The 21,190-nt window shown below is 41.1% G+C and overlaps 1 protein-coding gene across 1 annotated transcript in view; it reads left to right on the forward strand.

The window, feature by feature from the left end:
- CDKAL1 (CDK5 regulatory subunit associated protein 1 like 1) overlaps positions 1–21,190 on the forward strand; it is a 640,980-nt gene that overhangs the window by 154,884 nt on the left and 464,906 nt on the right. Inside the window, exon 5 of the mRNA XM_040967680.1 lies at positions 18,276–18,372. Within this exon, the coding sequence (XP_040823614.1) occupies positions 18,276–18,372 (97 nt within the window). The remainder of the gene's footprint in view (positions 1–18,275; positions 18,373–21,190) is intronic.

The following is a 21,190-nucleotide window of genomic DNA, read 5'->3' on the forward strand; positions in this document are numbered from 1 at the left end:
TTCTTTCAGTAAATTAAGGGCACACTTTTGCTGTAAGCAGTAGAGGCCAAGGATAGTTCGTCCCTTATTCCTGTGTTCTGTTTTCAAGTTAACTAACTTACCTGAGCCGCAGTGTGCCATTTGGGAAAAATTCTCCCTTGGACTCATGGCAAGATAAGCATCTCATGACGTGGCATGTTGCAAGGGATGAAAACCATCTGGAAAAGCCCACAGCAAGCAAGCGAGCAATGTCTTGTCATGGTGGTCATTTTATTCTCCATGCGTCATGGCCGTTGGCACAGGTCCACCCCTGGAACTCCTGTCTTTGATCTTCAACAGATGTGTGCTCCTCATTTTGTTCTTTCTGTTGAGTGGCTTCCGGTAGCGACTTGAATATATTTGGGATTTTGAGCTGCGAGCTTTAGAAAAGGTGAACTTCATTATAGGTGGATATATTAAAGTCAGCAGAATAAAACTAGAATTTAAGATGTTAAAGTGAACTTTGTTTTCATTTGCTGATTCTCCCAACCACTAAATTCCATTTTCTTTATTTACTGGATGAAGAAACTTGAACATTGGTCACTGCTTTTTGTGGGAGGAAAAGTCAAATAATTTTCTCACTTATTAATAGGGAAAATACCCTTACTGTTTGGGTTTTGGTGACACTTGCTACCTCCGAGGCTATTGATGGATTGATTGTTACAATCAGATTTTTAGGACTGGAGTAAGCCACAAGTCTCGCTGTCTTTTAACGTTTGCATTTAATTGGTGAGAAAATCGTAACCCCCCTGGAGATTTGCCTCAAGAGCCCTTGCTGGGCTAGTTTGCAATTGGAAGCTTCTCCTTTCAGGTTTCCCAAGCAATTACAGGGGCTGCTGGTGTCCTCCTGCTGACTCACCTGGCTGATGCACTGCATGCCACTGCCACATTCCATAAGGGTACCACCTCTTGTCCTTGTTGCTCCCTGTCCCATCCAGATCCTTGCCAGTGGCCTGGGAAAAGAGTGAAGATGTCCTACAGCCTTGGGAATCTGTCCCTGTGTGGGTGAGCAGGAAGGGGCTGCTGGGTTCCATCAGCTCAGCTCCTGCTGCTGTGAGCATTTGGGGAGTGAAGTAGCTGATAGAAGCCCTTTCTCTGTTTCTCTGTAACTCTGACTTTCTAATAAAAAAAAATACATCGGGCCCGGCGCGGTGGCGCAAGTGGTTAAGCTCCTCACCTTGCACGCCCCGGGATCCCATATGGGTGCCGGTTCTATCCTGGTGGCCCTGCTTCCCTTCCAGCTCCCTGCCTGTGGCCCGGGAAAGCAGTCGAGGATGGCCCAAAGCTTTGGGAGCCTGCACCCGCGTGGGAGACCCGGGATGAGGCTCCTGGCTTCGGATCGGCATAGTATCGGCCCGTTGGGCTCACTTGGGGAGTGACTCATTGGACGGAAGATCTACCTCTCTGTCTCTCCTCTCTGTATATCTGCCTTTCCAATAAAACATAATAAAAATCTTTAAAAAAAAATACATCGTTTTAAAAATCTCTAAATACTTGATTATTTTGGTGTTCATTGTGAATGGAATGGGATTTTTCGTCTCTGAGCTCAGAGTTAAAATATAAACTACTGTTGTAACCTGTAGCTTTACTGAAGTGGTTTATCTGTTGTAACAGTTTTTTGGGGGGTGTGTTTAGGTTTTTCCATGTATAACAACATGTCATCTGCAAACATGGTTAATTTATCTTCCCATTTTCTAATCCCGATGCTTTCTTTTCTTTCTCCTCCCTAGTTTCTGTTGCCTAAACTTTCAGTATTATATTGAATAGTAGTGGGAAAAGATACCCATGACGCGGTCAGATTTGAGGAGCGATGCTTGTAGCTTTTCCCCAGTCAGTATGGTATTGGCTGTTGGTTTCTCCTTTGTAGTCTTTGTGAATTAGAGGTATGTTCCTTCTATATGTTTTTTGGAGGCCCGCCCCCCCCCAATCATGAAGGAGCGTCGAATAATTTTTTTTTTTTTTTAAGAATTTATTTGGTTTTATTGGAAAGACAGATTGATAGAGATCTTCAATCTGCTGGTTTACTCCTCAGATGTCCATGATAGGAGGTGAGCCAATCTGAAGCAAGCCAGGAGCTTCTTCCGGGTCTCCCGGTAGAGGGTCCCAAGGTTTGGGCCATCCTCTGCTGCTTTCTCAGGCCACAAGCAGGGAGCTGGATGGGAAGTGGAACAGCTTGGACATGCACTGGCCCCATATGGGAGCTGCTGCGTAGAGGTGGAAAATTAGTGAGCCATGGTGCCATCACCAAGAGTGCTGAATCTTATCCAATGCTTTCTTTTAACTTTGACATGACCTTGTGATTTTTGTTCTTTGTTCTAGTGATGTGATTTCTGGTGCCATAGATTTGGAGATACTGAACCACTCTTAGATTTCTGGATAAATCCCAATTCGTCATGGTGTATGGTGTTTTTGATGTGGTTTTGCATTCAATTTGTTGGCATTTTGATGAGAAGCTTTGCATCTTATATTCATTAAGAATATAGATTTGTATGATTCCTTTTGTGTTTTTGTTCAGTTTTTCTATCGATGTCATGCCAGTCTCATAAAAAGAATGTCAGGTTTCTATGCTGTTAAGTATTTTGGAATAGTTTGAAATGTGTTGAAATTATTTCCTTGTTGAAGGTTTTGTGTATTAATTCAGACTTTTTTATTCAGTCAGATCGTATACTTTGTTTATATGTTCTTTATATGGCACCTTTCTACTGGTGTCTTTCAGATTCTCTCCTCATATTTTTTTTTGAAGATTTATTTTTATTTGAAAGTCAGAGATACAGAGAGGAGGAGAGATGGAGAAAGAGTCTCTGTCTGATGATTCACTCCCCAAGTGAGTACAACGGCCAATGCTATGCCGATCCGAAGCCAGGAGCCAGGAACAACTTCTTGGGTCTCCCACACAGGTGCAGGGTCCCAAGGCTTTGGCCCATCCTCGACTGCTTTCCCAGGCCACAAGCAGGGAGCTGGATGGGAAATGGACCTTCCGGGATTAGAACCGGCGCCCATATGGGATCCCAGCATGTTCAAGGTGAGGACTTTGGCTGCTAGGCCATGCTACCAGGCCCCTCTCCTCCTTAATTTTTGCCAATTTGCTTACAGTATGGTTTGAGAAGATCTTTGGACGTCTGCTTGGGCTTTGTTGAGCCTCTTGTATCTGAATGGTCATGACTCTTTTAAGATGTGCAAATTGGCCAACTTTTTTCCTATTTAGCAGGGTTTCCGTGTGTATTTCCTTTTTTTCAGGAGTATCTATGCTATGCGTATTTGCTTATTTAATGGTATCCCATATTTCACATAGACTAATTTTAATTTTCCTTTAATAAAATTTGTTTCATTCTGATATTTTAAGTCCTTGGCGTCAAAAAATTTCTCCTCTATTTGGTTTATTCTGATACAGCTGTCAGTCATTTTTATGATTGAAGTTCACCGACTTTGAAGCTTAACCTCCGCATTTCTTTGTTTCTTCTGAGTTCTATCTCTTTAGTAATATTTTGACTAATGTCACTCAATGATTTCCTCCGTGTGTTCTCTGGCGTCTGAGTTTCGTTACGATCATTATTTTGAATTCTGTGCCTGATTCATAGGTTTCAGTGGAGGATCTAATTCTGGAGGCTTAGTGTATTCTTTGGGGGGCATCATGCTGCTTTCTTCATGTCTTCCATGTCCTGTGTTGATGTCTGTGCCATTGGTGTAATTGTCCCCTCTTCATGAAGTAGATTTTATTGCAAAATGCTTATGGTTTAGCTGGCGTGTAGGGCATCCCTTGGCTTCTTGCTTTGGCTTTGGTTGTAGGTGAGCCCTGGAGTATAGTCAGAATGATTTCTTTGTCTTAATGGCTGTGGCGTTTGAGTGAAAAGAGTAGTTTGATTTGATTCAATTCAGTGATGGACCACCGGCTATGGGATGAATATGGTCCCTCAAGGTGTGTATCTTTGGTCCACAGAGACTTTGGTGTCCATCTCTATGGTGACTGTGACAGCCAGGGCCTGATTCTTGAACCTGAGGGAGATGAAGGGGCTGACCTTTTATCCTGCTGGGAAATTGGAGTGATGCTGGGGCTTGGGGCACTAATAACTCTGGCTGTCGGTGTGTGTGATACAGATGAGTAACTGCTCAGGTCTTGTTACGATAGTTCAAACGGTGCTGTGGCTTAGAACACCAGTGGCTTTATTATTGGAACTAAGTGATTGAACGCTGCTCTACAGGCGACTATAAGGTGTATAGGAAATTTTGCTCTGTGGGCTATGAATTTAGAGAGGCGGAATATAGATGGATTCTTTGCAAGATCCACCAGATGCCAGTGGCATTGAGAACTGATTTAAAAATTCCTGATTTTACAAGATGCATTAGGGTTGTTCCTCATATCTCCCAGGTTGGGAACAGATTTTAAAGACTGGTTGGTTGGTTGATTGATTGGAAAGTCAGATTAACAAAGAGAAGGGGAGACAGAGGGAGAGGATTTCTATTTGCTAGTTCAGTCCCCAAGTTGCCACAACTGCCGGAGCTGAGCTCATCTGAAGCCAGGAGCTTCTTCCATTTGTCTCTCACAGGTAGAGGGTCCCAATGCTTTGGGGTGTCCTCAGCTGCTTTCCCAGGCCACACTCAGGGAGCTGGATGAAACTGAGGCAGCCGGGACATGAACCGGTGCCCAGTTGAAATCCTGGTGCAGACAAGGCAAGGACTTTAGCCACTAGGCTATCACACCGGGCCGGATTTGTCTTTTTTTTTTTTTTTTTTTAAGTGTACTGCCAGCCAGAAGCAAAGGTAAACCTTGGTTCCTTACTCAGCCTGTGTGAGCATTGCTCTGGGGCTTTTGCCAACATCTCCCACAGTTGTGGAAGGCTCCGGGCAGCGGGGTGGGGGTGGGGGGGTGGGTTCCCTTTACCCCAAACATCGCCGTGAGTATGACCTGGGAGGAGCAGAGCAGAAGCGGTGTGTAACTTCTCACTGCCAAGTGTGGAAAGGGCAGTTCTCCAAATCAGATTCCAGGGAGATCCGCCAGGCGGAAGTGAAAGTCCGTGGAGGTGTGGTGGTACACAGCAGTTTCTTCGTACTTGGGTTTGAGATGGTGGCTTGCACACGCAGCTGCATAACACAGAACAGGAACAGCTGTTGTGTTCCCCGATGCGGCTTTTTCCCAGCCGTTTGTTCTGTAGCAGTTTGGATTTTATTTCTTGTTTCTTTCAGGCCCTCTACCCTTTGTTTCTAGCTTCAAATTAAAATTTTTTGTATTACTTACATCACTTCTACAGTCTCATTTGCTTTGTGTGAAAACATACAAAGATATATAGTACCTTGCATGTTAATCTTGAAATTAAAGTTAAGCAATAGCTTAATAGACTATTGCTGGCATTGCCACTCTTCTCCCTGTGCATACTAACCTGTCTGTAGGTATGTATACATTGACTCATTTTTGCCATTAGTCAAATTCATAGTTAAAGGACCAATCAAGTGATTAATTTTGTAAAAGCATCTCCTGCTTTGTTTGTGCAAAATGAAATGCATCCTAAATAGAACTGGTAGAGTTCAACCTATTGTCTTCAGCCTTAGGCTATGTAATTGTGCCCAAATGCTTCACACCTTGCTACACAGTCAGGAACCATTTGTTGAGTGGATAATAATCTCACTTGCCATTGTCCTGTGTAAGGTTTTTCATGTGTAGATGCAGTCTTCATATCATAGCCATTCCTCAGGGAGACAGTGCCTGGACACCGAGGAGAAGCGTGTTCTTTCCCACAGCCTGTGTGGAGGAATTCTAAAGTCCCATCTGCGATTCTGTTGGCCTTGACGCTTCCTTCTGCATAGTGGAAGGTGCTAATCATGAAAGTCTGGTTCTGTTGCGTACGCAGGTACAGCAGAAAGTTCATGGAAGTTATTTTGGTGCAAAAAAGTTTTAAAGTCTGAACAGTTTTTTCATAATAATCATTTCCATTAACTAAAACTTTTTTTCTCATGTGCATGCATTTTTTTTCCTTAGATTTGTGTATTTTGGGCCTGGTAAAATGGCTCAATTGCCTAATCTTCCCCTTGCAAAGTACCAGAATCCCATACTGCTTTTTGTTTATGTCCCGGCTGCTCCACTTTCCATCTGGCTCCAGGATTGTGGCCTAGGAAAGCAGCAGAGGATGGCCTGAAGCCTTGACCCTGCACCCACATGAGAGACCTGGAGGAAACTCCTGACTCCTGGCTTCAGATCAGCCTGGCTCTGTCTGTTGTGGCTACTTGGGGAGTAAACTAGTGGATGTGTGTCTCTCCTTTCTGTAAATCTGTTTCCAGTAAAAATAAATAAATCTTTAAAACAAAAGAAATACTTGTATTTTCAGAACAAGATTTAAAAAGATAGACATGCATATCTTCCATCTGCCAGTTCAATCTCCAAATGTCCACAAATGGCTAGGGCCAAGTCAGGCCAAAGCCAAGATCTGTCCTGATCTTTGCTGTGTGGCAGGGGCCCAAGTACCTCAACCATTTTCCTCTTTCCAAGGTGCATTACCAGTAACCTGGGTCAGAAGTGGAGCAGCTAAGACGCCAGTGCCATTGGTGGTTTTACCCATTGTACTACAGTGCCAGCCCTTTGAAAAAATGTCTGGGGCCCGGTGCGGTGGCGCAGTGGTTAAGCTCCTCGCCTTGCAGGCCCGGGATCCCATATGGGTGCCGGTTCTATCCCTGCGGCCCCGCTTCCCATCCAGCTCCCTGCTTGTGACCCGGGAAAGCAGTCGAGGACCGCCCAAAGCTTTGGGATCCTGCACCCACATGGGAGACCCGGGATGAGGCTCCTGGCTTTGGGTTGGCATAGCATCAGCCATTGCGGTCACTTGGGGAGTGAATTATCGGACAGAAGATCTTCCTCTCTGTCTCTCCTCTCTGTATATCCGCCTTTCCAATAAAAATAAAATAAATCTTAAGAAGAAAAAAGAAAAAATGTCTGTGCCAAAATAAACTTAGGTTTTAATCTCATTTTCTTGTAAAGTGATTTTTTTAGTTATTTTATATGAAATGGCTACAGAAAGAATAGAGGTGATGGGGTGGGGTTGGAGTGGAATAGAAGAAGAAGAAAGTTTTTGTCCGTTGCCCTACTCTCCAAATGTCCACAACAGTTAAAGTTGTAAAAAGCTCAGAACATTGTCTCTGTCTCCCAGGTGAGCTTCTGAGTCCCCAAGTACTGCAGTCTCTTCTTGCTGCATTCCTGGTTGTGCATTAGCAGGAAGCTGGGTTGGAAGCAGAGTCTGAACTCAAGCCAGGCAATCTGGTCAGGAATGCACGCATCCTAAGCAGCATCTTAATTGCTGCACTAAGTGTCCTGGTTATTACGGTGACTTCAGTTTGTTCAAGTGAGGTTGCTAAATGATGGGTATAATTACCTTATTTCAGGTGATAATTTCAATTGACGGTAGTATAAGTTCTTTGATTTATACTGCAAAAAACATGAACTTGGCAGCTTTTTGTCTTCCAACATTGAATTCTGAGTGTGTAATTGACCGTAATGTACTATCACTCAGCATGTGGGACATTGGTTCTCAGTAAATTGTTGCATTATCTGGAACTGCAAATAGATGGTGACTGCTAAATTCATCTCCAGCAACGATTAAAATTCTCCACAAAATATTTTAAACTGTATTAAGTTACATAATTTTGTGATGAATCGTGGTCTGAGGTCAGATTTTTATAACCAATATCTGTCGTATGTTTCTACAGACATAGTAGAAATAGAAGAGCTTTTTTTTTAACTGTTTAAAGGGGGAAAAGAAGGGATATGAGAGAAAGGTGGAAAAGCAGTACTGTTTTAGGAGTAAGAAGATAATTCTTAACACTATTATGGTGATTCTTATCAACTGTTTAATATGTTGAGCATATTGCAAATATGGCATTTACCGTAGTACAAATACAGTACCATGAAATTGACAAAAAAAATATTGTTGACTATAATCAAGTCTTTCCTTTGATTGTATCATTTGTATTTCATATAGTGGGGGAAAATTCTTTAATGGTGACTACTCAGTTTAGACTTACAAGCATAGCTACTAGTCACAGCATTAACCAATGATTGGTTTTGGATTTCCTGTTATTGGCTTTCTTTCATTTGTTCAATTACAAAAACATTTCTTAAAAATTGTTCATTGAGTAAAGTGTATCGTGTCTTGCCATTATTCTCACGTTGCTTATTGTCCAATGTGGAAAGATAGGCTAGAGACGATTGTATAGGTAGACTTCTGAAAGTTTGTTGAAGGATAGAATTAAAATTATGAATGAATTCTGGTGGGAAACTTAAAATTCTTGTGTATTTTTCCCATAATATGCATTTTCCATGAGACATGAAAAGTGCTTCATGTGTAGATAAACCCACACTTTTTTTTCCCCTGTGGTTTGACATACCCAGCTCAACAAGAATATGGCCAAGGTGAATTTTCTAGTGTCCTGAGATACCAGTGTTGGCTGCCTTTTCCCCCTGCAGCAAAATCTTTGGGTCAGGTGAGATGGGAACTTGCTGAAGCCCAGCTGAGAGTATTTGCCTGTGTCTCAGAAGGTGTGGGATTCCATGGCTATATATTAGTCAAGGAGTCGCCCCTTCAGACTGGATTCCATTAGTTGCTAGGGCTCACTTTTTTAAACTTTCAGTAACTAAAGATGATTTTTCATTTTTCTTGTTAAGGAAGGGATCAGCTATATTAATGAATTAAGTAATACCACACTTGAAAAGTGACTACAAAAGGAGGTAAAAAAAAAACACCTAAATTTTAAGATTTATTTTTATTATTTTTTTTTATTGGAAAGGCGGATATACAGAGAGGAGAGACAGAGAGGAAGATCTTCCGTCCGATGATTCACTCCCCAAGTGACTGCAACGGGCCGATACTATGCCAGTCCAAAGCCAGGAGCCTCTTCTGGGTCTCCCACGCGAGTGCAGGTTCCCAAAGCTTTGGGCCGTCCTTGACTGCTTTCCCGGGCCACAGGCAGGGAGCTGGAAGGGAAGCGGGGCTGCCGGGATTAGAACCAGCGCCCATATGGGATCCCGGGGCATGCAAGGCGAGGACCTTTAACCACTTGCGCCACCACGCCAGGCCCAAATCACCTAAATTTTAAAGAAACTTAGTTTCAATATATAAATAGCCCCTTGTTTAAGATGGTTCCATTTAGCAATATTTTGGCTTTACAGGGTTCAAAAGTGGTAAATATTTTGTAAAAATTCTATCCGTTCAAAAGGTTAAGGGCATTGAATACATTTTTGAGTGTGTTTTGAATTTACAGTGGGTTCATTGGGTTATAAAGGCATTGCATATCAAGAACCACCTGTGTACAACATATTTTAAGTTTGCTTAAGTCTACAATCAAAAATCAGTTCGAGATCCAGTAGTCCTCCTCGTCTTCAGATGAGTGTGATTAGTAATAATAAACCCAAGTATGTATTTTGCTTCAGGACTTTTAACACTGACTGGGAAAAACATTAAAATATCTTATAAGCTTTATCCTTTCAATTCTTAGCTGGAAACTGAATTTGATTGTCTCTTGCCCCCCAATATAATAGATTCACGCCCTCATTTTAGTCATGGTTGATGAATGTGTTAAAGTACAAGAGGATGTGCAAATTAGGTGGTGGATTCAGTCGGTACAGCAGCTCATCAGGGCTTCTTTCCTCAGGGTCACTAGATTGAAGTCTTCTGATGCATCAGTACACTTTGGAGTTTCTATTTTAGTTGTTCTATCCCTCTTTGGAAGGGTATTACCGTGTACAGTGATGCTTCTGCAGTATTGGTATTGTTCTAAGGGGGGTGAACTATTTAAACTGTAGATTTGTTTTGTTATTTGAAATGGGTTTTCTCCATAATAGGAGTATACAAATGTCCTTCCAAAAGTTTATGGGAAAATAGAATTGAAAGATAAATTTCTTTTGCTGCAAAAGTTTAAATCTTCAGGTTTTTTTTTTTTTTTTAAAGTTGTATACATCAGTGTTCATGGGCTTTTTGAAGATATGTCATACGGGTGGATTTCAAAACTTTTTGTACTAAAATAAACTTCTAGTTCTATTTCTGTGAGCTTTTGTAGTACCCTAGTTCATGTCATACACTTAATCTTACTTGCTTACGGAAATTCTTTTAAAATAGGAGTGCTTATCATCTTGCTCTATAAGGAGGAAAGGCTTGTGTAATAGCCAGGTACAAAGGTGAGCTCTGAACAAGGGAGGCATCTTACATGCATAGCATGGCTCCTCATAAACAGCACTCAGTCATCTTTACCTTGGTGATGAAATTGCAATTTAAATTTTAAAATACCGGAGAATTAAAAAAAAAAAAACTCTTCATTTTCTCTCCTAGTCTGAAAAACTGAGGCCCACAGATCAAAGTGAAAAACCACGGATTAATAGCAAAAAATTTTTAGTTACAAGTATATGTACAGAAGTTCACAAAGAAATGGGATCCAAGGAGTTGGTTTTAATTCAGAGTTTATAAACCATGAAAACAAAGGAGCCCAAGTACAGAGAACAGAGTCAGCAAACTAAAAGGCTTCTAGCGGAAGTGGTTAGTTGTGCAAAAATGACTTAAATATATATGCTAAATCAGGTTCATTTATAAAATTTTCAAATCAGATTAAATTATTTCTAGGTAGGAAGGACAGAAAACTTTTGTACCTGTGGCTGCCATTTTATCAAAACGATCCTTATGCCCTAGTGGGGGGTTTCGATTGGTTTAGTTTCGTTTTCTTCCATTGAGAAGAATGGTTTCTAGGTAACTGACAGTGTTATACATGGCTTTATCAATCCTTTATGTGGTCCTGCAGTGACTTCTCCCCTGTTTGAGCTCAGATGACTAATTTCCTTTTGTAATACTCATCTTAAAATATGTGATTCTTAGGATATATTTTACAGTGTATAAAACATCTTAGTACAGGGTCCAGTATTATGGCACTGGCATCTTGCATCTGAATGCCCTATGTGTAAACTGTTTCACTTTCAATCCTGCTTCCTGCTGTTGTGCCTTGGAAAGCAGCTGAAGATGGCTCAGGTGCTTGGGCCTCTGGCACTCACATGGGAGACTAGATCATTTTAGCACTACATGGATTTAATTTTGGGTTTTACACAGCTGTACATATTTGGGTCATTTGAGGGTATTTTCATTCTTTGAGTCTGTAACAACATTAAATGCCTTGATAAAATGTTTCATGGCCACTAGTTTGTGAATTAATTTACTTAATCATGTTAATTTGAAATGTTTGTATTTCTGTATAATTTACATTTTTTTTAGTTTTCTTTAGGGACGAGAGACCTAAACTTCATCTGTGTTCCTAGAAGTGAAAATTCCTTTTGCTATCTGCTCTACCATTGAATATATATTACATACTTGATAAGCATAGAATAGTCTATTAAAGAACTTGCAAGTATGATATGCAAAATGAAAATCTGAATTTCTTTCACTTTCTCTAAATTTTCCTATTTGTTGCATACAGTTGGAAGTGATGACCATAGGATGAATGGACAGGTGAGATGTGTGGCGAAGTAATGCCTGACATCTACAAAAGAGTGACCAGTGTTTATGGCCTACTGAAATTATTTATTTGCGGCCATAGAATCTTACGGGTTTTGGTAACCCCTGGCCCATGGCGTGTTAGGTGAAGGCAACGGGCAGTGATGAATGGCTTACAGTTGTGATTTTGCCTTTACTTTGACCTCTGGCAAGCTAGTGGATCTTTCCAATCCTTGGTTTCCTTTTTCATAAAATGTCATGGCATTGCTGGAAAGGAGGCATGCTAGAATTGTGGAATTTTATATCCACAGTGATTATTTAAGGCAATCAACCACAAGTTCAGTATCGATCCATTATATTTTCTGCAATGTAAAAATGTCTTGTGTAAGAGAAGCATTTCCTTTAGAATAGAGAAATGATTTGGGATCTAGCTCTGTGCAGGGGAGAAGCTTTTACTTATTTGTTTAAAAATGACTTACTTCAAAAGTGGAGCAAGTATGAGAAAAAACAAATAGCTTCTTTCCGCTGACTCCCTCTCCACTAATGCTACTCTCCTCTCCCTGCCACCTCCGCATCTTGGCTGTTTGTGTTGTCTCGGGATTCAGCTTGACCAGTGACTGTTTTATCTTTGTTTTCATTGTTTCTTGTCAACATGTAGCAGTGCATGAGTGAATGGTAGAGTGAGAACATGAATTGATGAGTTAGTGACTTTTACATAAACAATAGTTCTTGGCAAATCTGCAGTCATGGAAACCACTTGAACTTGGAATCAAGTTCAAGGGGACTTCTTGACTGGTTTTGTCTGGCCACTTCATCAGAATGTCCTAGTTTGGTGTATCTGGATATGCTAACAGAATGGCAGCTTGTATGCAGGAGGCTTGATTACCTTGACCACGTGCCTGGGGTGTTGCCCACTCATTTGTATCCTTTCAACTACTTCCTTAGTGGTATGCGGATGAGTCCTTTCCTTGTTGTAGTTTTCCTTCCTAAGGCATATAAAATATGCAGTGTTTTAATTTTGCTGGTTAAGATAGAATGCTATCTAGGGTTCCCAAGATCATACATCATTTAGTATGGATTTACATCTCTGTACATCCCCAGCTACATGTGAGAATATATCCTGATGGATTATTTTCTCAGGTTGATGAAATCATATCTTAAAGTGACTTTGTTTTCAATTATTGGCAGCATAGAGGTTATCTCTTCATGTTCTAACAACAAATGATGCATGTATTTAGAGAGGTGTTGATATGAACTGTTTCCTCCTTGGCTGGTTCCAAAAGTTTGGACAGACGTCACGGTTGATGACTGTGCTGCTGCTGCCGTTCATTAGCTCTATTTCCTGACGTCTCTCTGATCGCTGTGTGTATGCAGCTCATGCCGCTGCACACCTGCGCATCGGTACTTCTGTTCGTGTCCTTTCGCTGGAACGTTTGGATGCCTAGAGCAGTCATGGGCAGCGGTGAAAGCTAGGCTTGTTCTCGACAGAAATAGCTGGGTTTCCCTCCTCCTGCTGCTGTCGGGAGGAAGGGTTTTTGAGTGTGTTAGTATGCATTTCACAATTCAAAAATCAAGCACTTGAGGGAAAGTCGGGTTAAGTACGTGGACGTCCCCCTGCGCTTCTTGCAGGGAAGGGATGGGAGTGACAAAGGGCTAGGTGGAGGCAGCAGCATCTCCGCTGCTGCTTCTAGAGAATTCTTCCCAGCACTTGCTACTCTCCTTGGACCCCGACTTTATTCGCTAGCAACAAGGAAACAAGAAGTGTCAAATATGAAGGCATTTCTTACTTTGCAGTCTGTCTTTTCTCCTGTAAAGGTTTATTTGAAAAGTGTGTGCATGCAGGAGAGAGAGAATGAGGGAATGAATGAATCTTCCATCCATTGCTTTCCTCTTCACGTATTTACTGGTTCACTCCCCAAATGGCCATAGTGCTCAGAGCTGAGACAGCTGATGTGCAGCCAGGAGGCACAGGAGGCAGAAGCTTCATCTGCAGCTCCTGCGTGAGTCCTCTGCTACTTCCCCAGGTATGTGGATAGGGACTAGATTGGAAATAGAGCAGCGAGGACTTGAAGTGGCACCAAAGAGGACAGCTTTATACCACATACCAACCTCTATAGCATTATTATTAGTATTATTTTATTGGAAAAGCAAATATGCAGAGAGGAGGACAGACAAAGAAAGACCTTCTGTCCGATAATTCACTCCTTAAGTGGCCGTAATGGCCAGAGCTGCAATGATCCAAAGCCACGAGCCTTGGAGCCACTTCTGGGTCTCCCATGTGGGTGCAGGGTCCCAAGACTTTGGCCCATCCTCCACTGCCTTCCCAGGCCACAGGCATGGAGCTGGATGGAAAGCTGGGCCACCAGGATTAGAAACTGGCACCCATACAGACTCCCAGAGTTTACAAGGTGAGGATATTAGCCACTAGGCTACTGCACCAGGCCCCCTCTATAGACTTTTAGTATGCCATAGCTCTGTACATCTCTGTGCTGTTCTAATCAAGAAACACTTGTTTCAATGTTTATCGCATAATCAAAATTTAAGTTAAATTTATGTTGTGCAGTGTGATGCTAAGGAAACCAGGAGGTCTCAGATGTTCATTGCAGCTCCGGTCAACTCCCCCAGGTGTGGGACTTGGAGCCTCCATCGTTTTATCTTTTTAACCTTTAGTTCTCTCATCAGTACAGTAAAGGAATGATCATGTGGCATCTCTCAGCGACTTTGCCTGCTGTGTATTTTGAAATTATGTACAAATTATTTCTTATATTCAGAGCTTTGGCCGGAAGAGTGGATGGCTTCTTCATTTTTCCTTATTACTTCAGTTAATGGTCACAACAGGGCACATCACCACTTCTATTTTAACATAAGTTTCAAGAAATGTGAACCAGTTTTCATTTTAATTAACATTTCAAGGGAATCTGAAATGAAGACATGGGAATTTATGCTATTTTAAACTCTCAAATTATTACTCTTACCAATACTCATATTTTTAAGGATAAAAGCTTTTTAAAGTACATCTGTGTTTGGTAAATTTTTAAAGAAACATTTCTCCTTTTTTTTTTTTAACTGAGTAAAGTTCATTAGATGAAAAGAATAGGGTACCACTGGAGAAGATTCAGAGCAAGAATGACTAGAAATTTTGTTTTACAACTTTCGCTAGTTGGTTGGTCATTTACAAAAAGTTGTAATAATATTACAATGCTGAGGTTTTTTTTAAGTTTTGACTTCTGTTTGATTTATATTTCTGCTCTTACATTCTAAAGGCTTACTCAAACATAATTTTTAAAATACATTTCTTCATCACCACACATCTGTGTTTTGAAATTTCCCATTCATTTTCTGGCGTTCTTACTCCTTTATAATTAGTCTAGTATGATTTTGTAACCTGATTTGGTGTTTCTCGCATCAGCAGAACATTTTCCCTTAATTATCATCTATTGGCATCTACTGTATTTTACTATCTTTTACATCTGAGAACTGCAGAGCTGGAGGTCAGGTGCAGGAAAAAAAGTCACATCTGTTTATTCGCTGCTTAGCTGTCCACAGAGCTGGGCTGGACCGTCCACACCAGGGAACTCGGTTCAGTGCTTCCTCTGGAAAGTCAGCAAGTTAGAGTCCTTCAGCTGCACCACTGCCTGTCAGGGTGACACTGGCAGGCAGCTGGAGACAAACCAAACCCAGTGCTCTGAGCCAGAATGCGTGTGCCGTAACTGGCCTCTTATCCATTAGACCAAGCAGCCACCCATGTTTTCATAGTTTGTATAACTAACATATGATGATTGTTACCGTGATGTGGCATGTTTATTATTGCTATAATCTTATTGGTATGTTTCCTCTTTGTCTTCTGCAGTGTTTTTATTCTGTGGCAGTATTTGCACTTTACGGAGGACCAGATTTTTAAGACTGATAGGCAATGGAAGAACCATGAAGTTGTGTTTTCTGTAGGATTCTCTCCATTACCACTGGGGACTGCAGCTTGCGCTGTCATCATCTAGGACTTTGCAATATATTGCCAATATCTGCTTCAGATTTGGTGTCTCTTGAGAGAATTCTCTCCTGGTACTCAGCCAGCAGCTGAGAGCTGGTGAGACCCTGATTGTTTGATTTGCTTAGTTTAGGGATCAGTGGACTATGGGCCATGGACCATGAGCCAGGGGCCCAGTCCAGCCCTCTGCCTGTTTTTTTTTTTTTGCATACACAAAAACTCATTCTTTTAAGTGTTGTCTGTGGTTCAGTTTGCACTAAAGTGACAGCGTTACGTATTTGCAACAGAGCTGTGACCAGGCATAGGTAAAGTATTCACTGTATGCTTTTCAAAAACAAAATATCTTTTTTAATAGAAAGAGGTGGGAGATAGGATGAGAATGATTTTAATCTTCCATCTGCTGGTTCACTCTCCAAGTGATTGCGACAGCTGGGCTTGAAACAGCTAGAAGCCAAGAGCCTCCTGGAGCCTAAGTGGAGCCTAACTCCACTTAGGTTTGCCACATGGGTGACGGGGTCACCATCTTTCATTGCTTTCCCAGGCACACTCATAAGCAGTCAGATTGGAAGTGGAATAGCCAGGAGTTGAACTGGTATTCATGTGCTCCTCCTCTTCCTTTGGGGCTATTCCCTAACATTCTTCCTTCTGCTGAATTCGCCGCTTGATCTTTTTTTTTCTTGGTGCTTTGTTTTTATCTTTTCCTGTCTCCTACCCTTCATGTCATACCCACCTGTCACTAAGAGCATTCTAGTTGCTGCTGTGTTAGGTTCTTTCACATCTCATTTGTTAGAAAGCACTGGCGGGGTGAGTGCAAAGTGCTTCCACATTACTGTATACCCTTCCTCACTCACTGCACTCTGTTGGATGTTCTTGATCATTAAATGATTGAGTTGTGCTACAGGAAGCAGCTGTTTAAGCTTGGATTTAATTGTTGACAATCTCTTAGCTATTTGACAGTGACATTTGGTGTTAGATGTAAAGTTCACGAAGGAGCCAGATGGAAACTAGGGATTTCATCATTTGATAAGGTATTTTCCATTTCCTGCAGGAAAAGTATTTACTTGGTACTGATAACAAAGGGGAACCAGGTAGAAGAGCCATGCAGTAAGTCTCTGGGCTGTCTACTCAATATACTGAAGACTTTTTTTTTTTTTAATAAATTAAGATTTTTCAGGATTCAAACTTAAGATTACACAAATTTTTAAAAAAGATTTATTGATTTTTATTACAAAGTCAGATATACAGAGAGGAGGAGAGACAGAGAAGATCTTCTGTCCGATGATTCACTCCCCAAGTGACTGCAACGGCCAGTGCTGAGCCGATCTGAAGCTGGGTACCAGGAACTTCTTTCCAGGTCTCCGACGCGGGTGCAGGGTCCCAAAGCTTTGGGCCGTCCTCAACTGCTTTCCCAGGCCACAAGAAGGGAGCTGGATGGGAAGTGGAGCTGCCGGGATTAGATCCGGCGCCCATATGGGATCCTGGTGCATTCAAGGCGAGGACTTTAGTCACTAGACCACACCACCGGGCCCCATAAAAATATTCTAATGTTAGTGAATTGTGTGTTGTCAAGATAGTATTATGTAAAAAAAATTAATATCATGTGTTGTGCTTGTTTATTGATTTAATCCTTGGTCTACTTCCTGGGAGGTTTTGACATAGTGTGTATCATACTTAGTTCATTGGCCTTCCAGTTCTGACTTTGTGCTTTTGAAAAGACGACAGAGTATGCCAAGTGTGGATGCTTCTCGCTGATTGGGCGGTGTAGTCTGAAGCCAGTTGTCCACAGCAGTACTGATGACCTCAGTTGTTGTCAGAACCTGAGCGTTAAGGCAGAAGGAACTGATGCCAAAACATTGCCGAGTCCTTGGACTTGAAAAGAAATTGAAAATTGGAAAATATAATCTCAAAATACATGAAGGATATGGGTAGTTTCTGGGAAAAGATGGAAACTGCTTTGTTCATTACTAACTTCAAGCACAGAATCAGTGTTTATTGTACAATATGGATGTTTCACACCGATGAGTAATGTCCGCCTAAAAATATATTGCAGCTCCCTTTTGAGATATTGATCCTTTACCAGCATTTCTGCTCCTTAGAATTTATGCTAGGGAGGCAAATAAAGACACAGCTGAACATAGATTTTACATCTGGGTTTCTATAATACAGAAATACTTTATCAAGTATATGTGTGCATACAACACAAATGTAATTATTTTGCTTATACATGTAAGGAATGCACTGGTAGGCAGACATAAGCAATCAATAACCCGATGGTCCCTGGGGAGCAGGACTGGGAAGATGGGGAGATTTCCAGAATGTGGAATACTTCATTTTTTATTTGTTGTTCTCTCCATCAGAACGTTCATTAAAAAGAAATACACACACACACACACACACACACACACACACACACACACACATTGCTTTTATTTCAGACAAATCATTGGGGATAATAGGTTTGAATATTTTTATTATTTACTATAAATGGCTAATTTGAATGGTTACTTTGGAAAAAAATATCCTGAAGAATGATTCATACTCTGGAGTTTCCTGCAAAATTGATTTTCTTTGTCTTGTTTTGCAATGAGATAAAAACGAAAGGTGTTATTTGAGGAATTGCTGTATGTTGTCTAATCACATAGCAAGTTCGACATACACTGCAGCAATCTGATTTTACTATAGTTTATTGAAGCAGTTGGAAGAAAATTCTGGTTCATGCTACAGGAGCATATTATTGGGAAGACTTGTGTGCACAAAAACAGCTTCCAGTGGAACACCTGTGGGCAGTGACATTCACCACTGTTTTCTCTCCAACCTTTTAGGAAGGCTCAGGAAGAGAACAAGAAGGTGGTGCTGGCTGGTTGCGTTCCTCAAGCCCAGCCCCGTCAGGACTACCTTAAAGGACTGAGCATCATTGGGGTAAGCCTACACAAGATGAGAAGAAAGAAACTTGATGTCGTCAACATATATTAGTTCCCCATTTTATTTCTGGTTTCTGTGTTGCTAATGGGTATGCTAAGTACACTTTCCATTGTCAGGGCAACTTGGTCATGTCTGTAACTAAACCTTATTGCAAAAGCATCTTCTGAGTTTCCATAAGAAAGAGGAACATGATGAAAAGCTTTGCTAGGCAGCTGAGATCCTTCAATAATCGCATCTTTTTCCCATTACCATGTGTTTCCGTATCGTTACAATTCCCCTTTCACCTCGTCCATGCAATTTGTACTTGGCACCCCCTAAATGTAGGTACCTGTGGAATGCCCACCTCTCTAACATTCACCCCCATGGGCAGTTCCAGCACAGCCTTGATGTAACGCCTTCTTAGACCACTTTGTGGCCTCCTTCCTTGTCTTGTGTCCGGATTCCCTCTTGCTTGTTCAGGACAAAATTGTGTGACTTCACATTTAGCTTTATGATTGCTTGAATAAGCTCCACGTCTTTTAGGTGAAAGCTTCGTGAGGGCAGCTTTCAGTCTCTTTTTAGAAACACTCCCCATGTTTCTCCTGTCTTTCTCAGAATTCTCGTGTGTGTGTGTGTGTGTGTGTGTGTGTATCAGTGCTTGTTGGCAGTTGCGGTTTTGTCACTGGCATGATTTTCCTGATGCACAGTTTGCTCTGTGAAGTCGGGAGGTACTCTTTGTTCTCTCACTTAACATTTCTTGTGGCCATCAGTGCTTGCCAAATGCCCTGATATAGTTGATGTTTTTTTCAGCTCCTGCGCATGGTTCTTAAATTCTGTCTATTGAATCTGTATCCAGTAGTTCATCAATGATTGCCTTTTATGGAATGGGTCATTATATATAAAAATTGTATACCCATGGAAAAAGTTGATATATGAATGATTGGTGTCTGAGTTGAGTTTAATAGCTTTTCCTTATTTGCTGTATTATTCACAAGTTCTTGTGTTATGTTCTCAGCATAATAAACTGTTCTGCTGTGAAATCCTTCCCTCACTAGCAAATTTAATAATCTTTGAACAAACATTTCTTCTTTAAACAAATAAAACTTGAATGTTTGGTAACTTTTGTTTGTTTTCACCATTTGTCTGTTTACACTTTGATTTCTCTTGGTTTGAGGAATGAAATGAATATGGGACTCATGAGCTATCTTCTCATGTCAGACTTTCTTTTCTCTGTAAACATAATCCTGCTGTGTTGGGGAAATAGGAAGCCAGTTAGGAACTCTGTTTGAGAGATGGAATGTGGCAAATGCTTGGAGTTCATCTTAGATCTCATCCCAAGGATGTAAGTTCCTGGGATAGCAGAATTTCTTTCTTTAAAAAGCCTCCTGCATATGCTGTGATCATTTCTGAACTCCTTGGTGCACAGGGGAACAACTAGCACATGCTGAGGCACAGAAAGATTCCTGAAGTGTGAAACAAGGAGGCGGTTGCCGGTGTATTATTCAAGTGTGATAGTTGTGCTGTTAACAAAGGAACTTTGTTTTTGTTTAATACGGTTTCATTCTGCTAGTCCCATTTAATACTATTAACATTCTAAAGAGTTGTTTTACAGTACACTTTGAAAAACAGATAGAATGAAAATTCATAGTTAAATTACAAGAATGCATTTGTTATAATGTTGCTTAATTCCTTAGACTTTTAATCTTGTATTTTCTAAGAAGTACTCTCAACTATTTCTTTTAAGATTTGTTTATTTTTTATTGCAAAGTCAGATTTATAGAGGAGAGAGAAGATATTCTGTTTGCTGATTCACTCCCCAAGTTGCCACAATAACAAGGGCTGCATGGATCCAAAGACAGGAGTTGGGAGCTTCTTCTGGGTCTCCCACATGGGTGCAACTTCCCAAGGTTTTGGGCCATTTTTTACTGCTCTCCGATGCCACAAGTAAGGAGCTGGATTGGAAGTGAAGCAGCTGGGATTAGCACCAGCACTCATTTGGGATACTGGAGCATGCAAGGTGAGGACGTAAGCCACTAGGCAACCTTGCCAGACCTGTCAAAACTGCTTTTTAAAAGATGTATTTATTTTTATTGGAAAGGCAGATATATAGTAAGAAGGAGAGACAGAAAGAATTTCCATCCGTTGGTTCTTTCCGCAAAAGGCTGTAGTGTCTGGAGGTGGTCCAGTCCGAAGCAGTAGCCATGGCCCTCTTCCAGGTTTCCCATGAGGATGCAGTGTCCTAAAGCTTTGGACTGTCCTCCACTGCTTTCCCAGGCCCTAAGCAGGAAGCTGTAGTCAAAGTAGAACAGCTAGGGCAAGAACTGGTGCCTCTATGAGATCCTGGTGTTTGGAAGATAAGAATCTAATCATTGAGCTGTTGTGCCAAGCTGAGTTAATGCATCCATCTTAAAACCAAAACAAGATAGAATCAAGACTCAGAAACTTAGCTTAGGTTTCCTACATGAGTGTCAGGGACAGGAATTCTTGAGCCTTTGTATTCTGTCTTCAAGAGTTTGTGTTAACTGGTAGCTTGGAATTGAGAGGCAAGTGGAACTCACTTTAAAATCCTGTGGTATGGATACAGTACACTGATGTTTTCACTCCTGAACTGAATTCCTGCACTTGAGTTTTGTGTATAAATATTAAGTGCATATAATGGGATATTTTGGAAAACATACCTACTAGGACAAAAAATTATCTAGAATTTGATTTCAGAGAAAGAATTTCAAAATACTTTTTATAAAGCTTCTTATCAAGAAGCACATAAAGCAGACGTTCAGTGAATTTAAGGAATATGTCACACTGGAAATTAATCAAATGATACCTGATATATCAG

Source organism: Ochotona curzoniae, unplaced genomic scaffold (genome assembly GCF_017591425.1).
Source record: "Ochotona curzoniae isolate NIBS_2020 unplaced genomic scaffold, NIBS_Ocur_1.0 scaffold_461, whole genome shotgun sequence".
Classification (NCBI taxonomy): Eukaryota; Metazoa; Chordata; class Mammalia; order Lagomorpha; family Ochotonidae; genus Ochotona; species Ochotona curzoniae.